The 10,844-nt window shown below is 45.6% G+C and overlaps 1 protein-coding gene across 1 annotated transcript in view; it reads left to right on the forward strand.

Annotated features, from left to right (window-relative positions):
* Kif3b (kinesin family member 3B) overlaps nt 1–10,542 on the forward strand; it is a 47,052-nt gene extending 36,510 nt beyond the window's left edge. Inside the window, exons 6-9 of the mRNA XM_021193042.1 lie at nt 731–844; nt 1,479–1,584; nt 6,708–6,886; nt 7,192–10,542. Of these exons, the coding sequence (XP_021048701.1) occupies nt 731–844; nt 1,479–1,584; nt 6,708–6,886; nt 7,192–7,288 (496 nt within the window). The 3' untranslated portion in view covers nt 7,289–10,542. The remainder of the gene's footprint in view (nt 1–730; nt 845–1,478; nt 1,585–6,707; nt 6,887–7,191) is intronic.
* The last annotated feature ends 302 nt before the right edge of the window (nt 10,543–10,844 follow it).

Here is a 10,844-nt window from a genome sequence, read left to right on the forward strand (position 1 = left end):
GGAACTCACTCTGTAGACCAGGCTGGCCTCGAACTCAGAAATCCACCTGCCTCTGCCTCCCAAGTGCTGGGATTAAAGGCGTGCACCACCACGCCCGGCTTCAGGAACCATCTTTACTTTTTGTGCTCAATTCTTCTTACTAACTTGGATGATTAGAATGGACGGTATTCTAGCTTGGACAGCAAGTTGCAGGGGTGGGAAAGCTTTCATCCCTAACCTGCAGTTGGCATTGTAGAAGCCCATCTACTTTGGGTAGTAAATATTTGTCCTAGGATGGCTTCTATGTTACCCTCCCCAAACAAACACACACACACACACACTTTGTCCACTCACTCACACCCTTACTCTGCTCATGCCTGAGTAGGAATGATCCTGGGACAGACCTGTCATTTCTGTACTGCTGTCTCTTTGTATCAGCTGAGGACCATGTTTGTATTTCAGCTCTGCCTATGATATTGGCCTATAGTACTTGCTCAGTAAATGTTTGCTGAGTGACTTGACTCTTGCCTCATAGCTCCATATATTCATGTTTCACAGATAGACAGCACTTTGATTTATTTTGTTATTGTTGTTTTTGGAGAGAGAATTTCACTCTAGCCCAGGATGGCATCATAGATTCAAGGGAACCTCCTACCTCACCTTCCCGGGTAGCTGAGACTGTATGGGTATGTGCCATTGCCTGGCTCTGTGTGCAGTCTTCATCTGTATTCACCTATGTGTATTCTTACAGGCATCTTATTATAGAAAACTTTATTCCCTTGGAAGAGAAGAATAAAATTATGAATAGATCTTTTTTTGATGATGAAGAAGACCATTGGAAATTACATCCTATAACCAGACTGGAGTAAGTCATTGTGGACCTGAAGTAGACTTGCTTGTGGGAAAACAAAGAATGTTGCCAAGTGGACTGGGGCACTGGGATGTGGGGACAGTGCACTGAAACCTGGAGCTGGCCTGCTGATGTTGTGGCACCACAGGCCCAGGAGGTACAAGCCTGGGTTCTCATTTTAACACTAGAAACCCGGAGGTTTCATTGCTCATGAACTAGTTAGGTATAGTGTTTCCCATGATCTCAAATTTTCCTGTCCCTTGTAAAGCAAAGTGTGCTAGGCCACAGGACAGGGGTTATTCTATATGTTACCTGTCAGGGATGCAGGAGTGGTAGTACTGGTAGCTATGCTTGTCTGCTGTCTGAGAACAAGACAGTGACTAGGGTCCCTTCCAGGCTGAAAGAAACATGATGCCCACATCTGAGTCAGATGGCTCCTCAAGCAAAGAGCTAAGCAATTATCACCAGGTGTCTGTCAAGCCTTGGTCTCAGGAGTCCCTGCTTTGAGTTCTTACTCTGGCTTGGGGTACTTATCAGGGTACTCCCTGAGTACTTATCAGAGTACTCCCTGAGTACTTACCCCCGTTGGCCTCGCCTTGGGCTGTGGGGCATAGTCCAGCAGGGCCTCAACATTGTCATCTGTTTTCAGGAACCAGCAGATGATGAAGCGGCCGGTCTCTGCCGTGGGATACAAGAGACCTCTGAGCCAGCATGCACGGATGTCCATGATGATTCGGCCAGAGCCCCGGTACAGGGTAAGGAGACTGTTGGTGGATTTCAAAAAGTTAAAATTACATACATTGTTTTAATGTGTGCATGTATGTTTGGGGGGGTGGCATGCATGCACATGCCACAGCAAGTGTCAAAAGACAACTTGTGGACATTGGGTTTCTTCTTTTTTCCACCATATGGGTCTCAAAGATCAAACTCTTGTCAGGTTTGGCAGCAAACACTTTAACCCACTGAGTCAGCTCACTAGCCCCAGTGTTTGTCTTTCTGTGTTTTTTTCTTCCAGAGGAATTTAGGTTTGAGAAGTTCTGACACTATCATGCCAAGTCACGGGGTTTGTATCTGACTTTCTCAAAGATCTGAGGACTTGTACACTAATGATAACAATGATACATGATGTGACAAGTGGATGATGAAAACTAAATGGAAAGGCAGGGGTTTGGGGTTTACTCCATAAAGTGCTTGTCTTTTGAACAGGAGGACTTGGGTTCAAGGCCCAGAAACCACATAAAGATGCCAGGTGTGGGGACAGACACATTCTCACTACATTGTAGTGTGTGTGTGTGTGTGTGTGTGTGTGTGTGTGTGTGTGTGTACATGCACTAAACTTACATTGACAGACTTGGTAGCACACATTTTCTCATTAGCCATTTTGCCAGCTGTGGCAGTGTATCTTTGTAACCCCAATACTGGGGAAGTAGAGACAAGAGGATCCCTGGGTCTCACTGGCCAGCCAGTTTAGCCCAGTTGGTGTGCTCCAGGCCACTGAGAGACCACGTCTTGAGGAGGTGGGCAGCTTTCCTGAGATCGATGCTTGGGGCTGATCTCTGGCCTCTATAGGCAAGTATACCCGCCTGCACCTGCATTTTCACACACAGTTACAAGAAAGGTGAAGCAGAGTGAGATTTAGAACATCAGGACAAAGGGGGAGTGGGGAACAGGCACCGTGTCCTCAGAGGCCAGGGGACGTGAGCAGAGAGGGATGTGCTGGCAGGCAGATGTATGAGAACTTAGAAAGATGCAGGTTTAATGGTGGAACATGGGCCTTTACTAGGGCACTGCTACTGCCATTTAACATGTGTGTCAGTTGCATGTCACTGAAAGTGACATATTGAGCATTGTTTAACAACCTCAAAATATCTTGCAATAAAATGCTGCAGATTTTCTATTTGCAAACACTTTCTGTGTGCTAGGCCTATACCTGAGGTCTGATTGAACTCTGCCATGGTCTCTGTCGCCAGTCCTGTTGTTTAGAGGGTAAGTGGGAGGCAAGTGACAGACTGGGAGGCAAGGTCTGACTAAGTTATAAAATAGTTTTACTCCGTATGAGGGCACCCATCCGAAATCCAGCATGCAAAATGTAACTAAAGGTCAGCCTGGTCTGTAGAACATGATCCAGGCCATCCAGGGGTACAGATGAAAACCTCTCAACAATAGCAATAACAAAAAAATTTTAAAGTTTGTGCTAGAAGAATATATATGAATTAAAAATCCAGTGTGTGACATTCATGAACATTGAGCTACTTACTTCTGAGCAGTGAAAGTGTACTCAGTTTAAAGTCCCTTTGTTTTACTTAATTGTATTTTGCATCCTGTATTCTTTTTCTGTAATGAAGATTTTTACAGGATCACATTCTGTAGCTTACCCTGGCCTAGTATGTAGCTCAGAATAGCTTCAAACTCAGGCAGTCCTCCTGCTTCAGTCTCCCAAGCACAGGGAATACAGATGTGAGCTATCATAACTGGTTTCACTTAAAAATTAAAGAAAAAAACAAAGCAAAACTCTCCTTTCAAGCCAGAGCCAGATGAACCGGGAGCTTTTCCTCCTGGTGCTGAGTCAGTTAAACCAGAGAAAGGAAAGCAAGGCCTGCTGTTTATGTGGGGTTCACAGAGAGGAAGGGCGGGCGGGCTCAGGCAGAAGCCTCCGAAGCATGTTTCTAGCAGTTTCAGATGTGCAAAGTCTGCCAGGTTTTTGTAACTGAGTCAAGAAGATGTTTTTAAAGTGCACAAATAAAATGTGTCTTTCCAGGGCACAGGCATGACCAAAAGTGGGATTGAAAGCAGTAACTCTCAACATTTAGTAATCAGCTGGATTTGCTGGAGAAATTCTGTGCACTGTCAGGATATTTAAAGCTGATGATTGCCCCACCCCCACCCCCCAGCCTCAGAGTTACACTTCCTGGAGGCAGTAGGCAGCAGCTGTTGAGTGACACAAGGAAGGACACTCTCTCTCTGTACACAAGTTGTCTTCAGAGTTAGGCAGAGCTCATTCACCGAGATGCTCTGTGATGGAGGCAGTTCACAGACTGTGAAGCAGAAACTCGTCCTTCAGTGGGGCTCAAGTGCATGCTTACTCTGCACTCAGTTCCAGGGACACAGACGCTGCTGCCTACAAACAGCTGGAACAAAATCAGAAAACCAGGGTAAAATATTAAAAATCACCCATCTTAATTATGATGAGTCACACCTGGAAGAATGAGGCAGGAGGACTGCCATGAGTTTCAGGCTACCTTCTATACATAGGATAGAAGGAGATCTCTCTCTCTCTCTCTCTCTCTCTCTCTCTCTCTCTCTCTCCACACCTGGAAGAATGAAGCAGGAGGACTGCCATGAGTTTCAGGCCACCTTCTATACATAGGATAGAAGGAGATCTCTCTCTCTCTCTCTGTCTCTCTCACACACACACAGACACCTAGAATAATAATCTATAAATAGCATAGAAATAAGGCAAAATTGTTATGCCATAAAGATATAAAGATGAACATTATATAATCATAAAAGTTCCAAGAGGATACTAGCACTTACAGTCTGCAAAGCCCAGAAACATGAAGCAAGACTGGATGAACTGAAGGGGGAAAAGGACAGGTCAAATATAATCGTTGGCAACCAGAACATCTCAACATGCAATTAACAAGGAAAAAGTAGGTCTGGTCAATATTAAAGACAAACCTAACAATAATTAATTAATATTAAAGACAAACCTAACAACCTGTAGAACACTTGTCTTCTTCACCCCCAAATAATTCAAAACATGCATTATCTTAAGTACACACCAGATGCTGTGTTCACATCAAAGAATTCAAAGCACATGTTGTCCTACTCAGCCATAATTGTCAACCTGACACAACCTAGATGAGAGGACAGTTTAGAGTGAGGAACTGGTTCTTTAGATCAGATTGGCCTATGGGCAGATCTGTTGGGAGGTATCTTGATTATCAGTTGATATGGAGGGCCCAGCCCATTGTAGTTGCCATTATCCCTAGGCTGTATAAGAAAGCTAGCCAAGCATGAACCAGTGAGTGAGCTAGCTGGCCAGCAGCATTTCTCCATGGTTCCCACTGTCCTCAAATGCTCTGTTTACTGATCAATTAATACTGTGTGGAAGAGCAAGCAGGCCTGCCTTCAGGTTCCTGCCTCAGCTTTCTGCCTTGATTTCCTTCAATGATGTACTATGATCTTGAAGTGAAATATGTCTCTCTCTCTCCTCTCTGTGTCTCTCTGTCCCTGTCTCTCTCTCTCTCTCTCTCTCTCTCTCTCTGTGTGTGTGTGTGTGTGTGTGTGTGTGNCTCTCTCTCTCTCTCTCTCTCTCTCTGTGTGTGTGTGTGTGTGTGTGTGTGTGTGTGTGTGTGTGAGAGAGAGATCTCCTTCTACCCTATGTATACAAGGTGGCATGAAACTCATAATACTACTAAAGAATTTTACATAAATCCTGCCCCTCCCACCCAGGCTATTTTGGGTCATGACATTTGTCACAATAGTAGAAAAGAAAGTAGGACACATGTTCACACAAAAACTCGTATATGATGCATTGTCAGTGCAGTTTTTTGTCCATTATTTAAAAGTCAGAACCAATCAAATGCCTGTCAGCTGATGAATGTACATGAATTGGGATATTTATACAGTAACTTTTATTGGCCATAACAAAGGGTATGAAGCATTGACCTGGACTCCGATACAAATGACTCATGAACATAAGTGAGAGCTTTGAGTTTGAGGCCAGCCTGGTCTACAGAGTGAGTTTGAGGACAGCCAGGGCTACACAGAGAAACCATGAAACAAAACAAAACAAAACACCCAAACAAAAAACAAAAAATTCCCTTTCAGTCCTACCAGGAAAAAATTTATAAGACACATATTTTCTGGGGTTTTGAAGATGGTTTAGTTGGTAAGGTGCTATCCATACAGCCATGAGGACTTAAGTTCAAGGACTTACCCATAAAAGAAGCTGGGAGCTGCAGGATGCACCTGCAGTCCTGGTGCTGAGGCCATGGCAAAAGGATCTTCAGGGCTTGCTGGCCAGCCAGTCTAGCTGACTTGGTAACTTCGGGTTCACATAAATATCCTTTCTCAAAAAACTAAGGTGAGGGTGGATGTGGTGGTGCATACCTCCAATCCCAGCCTCTGGGAGGCACAGGGAGTTGGAAGTTTGAGGTTAGCCTGGTTTACATAATGAATTCCAGCACAGCCAGGCCTCTACAGTGAGACCCTGTGTGAAAAGTAAAGAAGGGCTGGAGAGATGGCTCAGTGGTTCAGAGCACTGGCTGCTCTTCTAGAGGACCTGGGTTCAATTCCCAGCACTCCCAGGATAGTTCATACCTGCGTGTAAGTCCAGTTCCAGGGGATCTAACACCCTCACACAGATATACATACAGACAGAACAGCAGTGCACATTAATTAATTAAACATTAATTAAAAAGTGAACGTTAGAAGACACCTGACATTTGGCTTCCATACACATGTGTACAAACACAACATACACGCTCTTTTTAAACATTTTGCCTTTTTTTTTTTTTTTTTTTAGATATTTTCTTTATTTAAATTTCAAATGCTATCCCCTTTCCTAGTTTCCTCTCCAAAAATCTCCTATACCCTCACCCCACATTTTTTCTATTAAATTTATTTGTGTATTTTGGTACGTGTGTGTGTGCAGATCAGAAAACATCTTGTGGGAGTCAAATCTCTCTTCTCTGGGGGCTCCAAGGACTGAAGTTAGGCCGTCAGGCTTGGTCATCAGGCATCTTTAATTGCTGAGCCATCATCTTGCCAGCCCCCCTGGGAGGCTCTTAATGGCAAGTAGCTGACAGTTCTGCTCTCAGAGGATGTCTGGCTCCCCCACACTTGCTGGTGACCGCTGTGCTTCCTTCCACAGGCGGAGAACATCATGCTCTTGGAGTTAGATATGCCCAGCCGGACAACCAGAGACTACGAGGGCCCAGCCATCTCTCCCAAGGTTCAGGCAGCTCTGGATGCGGCTCTGCAGGATGAAGATGAGATACAGGTGGATGCCTCATCCTTTGAAAGTACTGCCAACAGAAAACCCAAGGCCAGGTGAGTGGTCAGGGACCTGTGTTTGAAAGAACATTTGAGCTCAGTATAATAGTAAACACCTTAATGCCAGCTCCTAGGAGGGCATGGGCCTAGCCCTTGTTTATTTTGACCTGCACTTGCTGAGTGCCCCAAGTCCCTCCTTCCAGATTTCACACTTCTCCTGGCAGGTGGGTTGGCCAGGCCCAGAGGGTCATGTTAGTTTAGTAGTTACAGTTCAAAGACTCCTGGTTTTCATGCCATTGAGGAAAGGCCACCTTGGAATGTGCATGTCCGTTGGTAACGTCCCATGTGTTTGACTTTTGCAGGCCCAAGAGTGGCAGGAAATCAGGGTCCTCCTCTTCCTCCTCAGGAAACCCTGCATCTCAGTTTTACCCACAGTCTCGGGGGCTGGTTCCCAAGTAACCCAGCACCCCTCCCAGGATGGGAACAGCATTGTCTTCTGAGAGAAGAGCGAGCACAATACTGCAGAGATGACTTGAGCCTAAACGCAGAACCATTCCCCTGAGGAGGAGTGATAGCCTCTTTGCAGATTAGCTAACTTAATCTGCCCGAACATGCTGGTCCTGATGTGGCACTCAGCTCCTCTGGGAAGTGTCCTTTAATTAGCATCTCAGAATGCATGGGTAAGGTAAACTGCAAAGTCCAAGTGGACAGCAAGAGAATGACCATGACCTTGCTCTCCTTCTTTCTCCCCTTCCCTCCCCACCCTCCCTTCCTCTGCTCTTTCCTAGCCTCTTCTTCACATCAGTCCCCCTTCTTGTTAAACAATATGGAGTCGAGGCCTCCTTAGGACTGTGTGTGGAGCCTCGGCCTAAAGTGGCAATGGGGCTGAGAAATGAAAGCCCTAGAACTTGAATAGGTGCCTGCCTCTGTCAGGTGAAATGAGAGCTCTCACTTGGAACCAAGCCCCAGGATGGCACAATGAGCGAGTGATCCAGCTTCCGGGCTCCTCAGTTGGAGTAGATCTGCCTGGAATCTGTTGAATGGAGCAGTGGCTTCCAGTTCCTGCTCCAGAAGGACTTGGTGTTGGAAGCAATAGAAAAGACATTCCCTTTGCTTCCTGGGAGAGTTTGGGGAAATAGCTTTTTTAAAATCTCAAAACCATGACCATCCTGTTAAAGACCTAAGTCTATAAACCAGTGCCATGTCCATCTACCATGTCACTTTACTCATTTGTCACCGTCTTTCCCCAAGTACACATGCTCTGTCTGGGTGGACTCGTGTAGACCCACCTACAGAACGTGCCTATAGAATGTACCTGGAGGTGGGAGAAGGGAAGCCGGCTCTGCCTTCTCTGATGGGAGCAGAGTTGGGGGAAGGCATCAGCAGGGCACTTGTGAATTGCCCACATGGGTCCATACTATCCTGGGAGCAGAAGAGTGAGGAGGCAGATGCAGAGAAGCAGCAAGAGACTCAGAGCAGGAGGAAGGGCCGATGGCAGCAGAAGCAAAGGAATCCTGTCTGCCTGGAGCAGAAACCACTGACTCCTGCAAGTGTGGCTCCCTGGGTGGAGAGGAGCCCTAGGTGCTGGCAAGAAGAGGCTCTGAGTAGGCACAGAGGGGAGTCCACACCTCCTGTTTACGTAGACTACTTTGATTTATAAGTTTTAGTTCTTCATGTTACAACACCTCAAGCTTTGCTTTATGTTGGTCATTAAGTGACAGTTACTCATTTTCCCCAAGAGAAATAAATGCATGAGTGTGTGGGCTGTCTGTGCACAGTAGTACCTGTACTCTGGGTGTCTCTCTAAGAAAGACTGAAAACTTGCCCAGTTTTAGAAATACTCCAACGTCCAGTGTTTGCCTTTGTCTGTGTGAAAGGTCGACAGAATGACTAATCCAGCTAGAAGCACGCACGCCCCATAAAGTGTCTTGAGTCCATGATCCAACCCTGAGGGGACAGTCAGTCCTCAAGTCTGCCACACTGGTGTACCTTGCTGGCATGGTGCCTCAGGAAGATGGCGACTCAGGTGGCCTTGAGATGTTTTAACTCAGCTGCTTGGTCTCCAGGTACATTTCTGGGCAGAGCCCATGGAAGGAGGAGTATCGTGCAATGTCTTGACATTCTGTATCACGGAGATCCATGGAGCTTCCTGGTAGCTTCCTTTCTGAGCCCAGAGCCCTATTCAGTTCCTAGGATGAAATGGAACCTGTCTCGTCTTTTCGTGGTCTCCAACCCTGCTTCTTCCTTGTGGCCTAAGAGTTTGCTTGTTTGACTAGGAAACAAATGAGGAGACATGTGCTCTAAGGTGGCTGACTGCTGGTGATACTTGTCTCTTACATTTCCTCACAGCTAGTCTAAATTCTGTAGGCTGAAAACATTTGTGTACCAAAACAAAGAATTGCAAACTTCAGGTACTATCATACCTTAATGCTGGTGTCTTGAAGTGGTTAATGTGCTAGTGGCGGGGGGGTTAAGTGACACATAGAACTTTTCCAAGAAGACAAAAGGAAAAAAATCTGGAAGACGTAATTATTAAAGCAAGCCTGCCCTGTCATCTGTTGGGTTCCTACTTGTCTGTGGACACCAAGTGGAAGGCCACCCATGTGGTGAGGAAGCTGTCCCTTCCCGGGCAGCATCTGGTGCTTCTCTTTTCTCAATACGGATCCGATACTGAAGAGAGCAGATGGTAGCAATGTCTTGCTGCCCCCAGAATGCTGCTGCTCTGAGTTCTGAATTGAGCCAAGAGTCTAGAGGATATGTCAAGCTCACTGAGGGACCAAAGCTTTATGCTGTTAGTTATCTAGCTGAGATTCTGTAAGGCCTCCATGCCTGCAGTAGCTACTGTAGTCTAGAAGCAAACCTTTAAAAGGATCTAAGAAGACCATCTGGGAGGAGTTTGAGGCTGCGCATACAATCCTCTTGGGACTCCCTTCCTCTGTTCAGTAGAATGTATCTGAAATTGTATCAGATGACACAATTTCCAGATCCTTACAGTTAGAATCAGAGTCCCCAAACCATAGGCATGAAGCACTTTGTAAGACTGACCTACATTGACTTGCTCCCTGTCTGACGCCTGCATGCTGCCTGAATTGTTCCACCTACATCTCCATGACCACGGTGCCAGAGTGCAGTACAGCTCAGGCACAGGCCACTTGTCTGCTCTTCCCGACTCTCGTTAAGTCCTCCTTCACCGAATGTAGACTCTGCCAAGTTTCTGAGAAGCGTTGAACCCCTGTTAACATAGGCTATCAGTTCCGCCTCACTTTGGCCTCTCGAGTTTGAGGGGTACTGTGAGCATCTTGGACCATCCAGACACCATCTGTGGATGAAATGGGGCTACTGATGTACTCCAAAAGCCATAATGAAAAATCTCAGAGGGATCTAGGTAAGAACAGAATACCCCACAGTTACCATGCAAGTCTTGGTCTGGTACTTTCATATTCTAGCACCTTCCTCTCTGCCCATGTTGTGAATGAAATGCTTCTAAGGTGGGCAGGCAGGAGGCGGGCGGGGCTTGATGGCTCTTTGGAGTTACTGTTGATCTTGGCCTTCTCTTTGGCTGTCTTTAGATAGGATATGCCAGTCAGTACTTGGGACTCTCTGAGTTTTACAGTTGATATTTATTTGTATTATCTCTTTGTCTAGCAATGTAAAAGTGATTCTAAACTAAAATGTGTAATAAAAATCAATCAAATTTATTGTATCTACAAAAAGGTGTCCTTGAAAGTGATTGGTGCCTTTTAGAATGATTTGCCTGTAGCTGATACGCTATGATTTCCTTGTATTCTGTTAGAGAATAGGAGGAGGACATCAGCATTGAATTCTAATACAGACATTTAAAAATACAGCTCAGAGAGGGACCTGAGGGCAGGGCCGAGGTATGGCTTAGAAACTGTGTGTCATGTTTTTGTAGTAGTTTTTGACCTGAGGTACTTGGGCCTTGGCAAGAGGCATACAAATTTTCAACTTTGTATTTTGCTTTTTTAAAGGTATTATACGTTATATAATCTACTTT

This window comes from Mus pahari, chromosome 3 (assembly GCF_900095145.1).
Source record: "Mus pahari chromosome 3, PAHARI_EIJ_v1.1, whole genome shotgun sequence".
Lineage (NCBI taxonomy): Eukaryota > Metazoa > Chordata > Mammalia > Rodentia > Muridae > Mus > Mus pahari.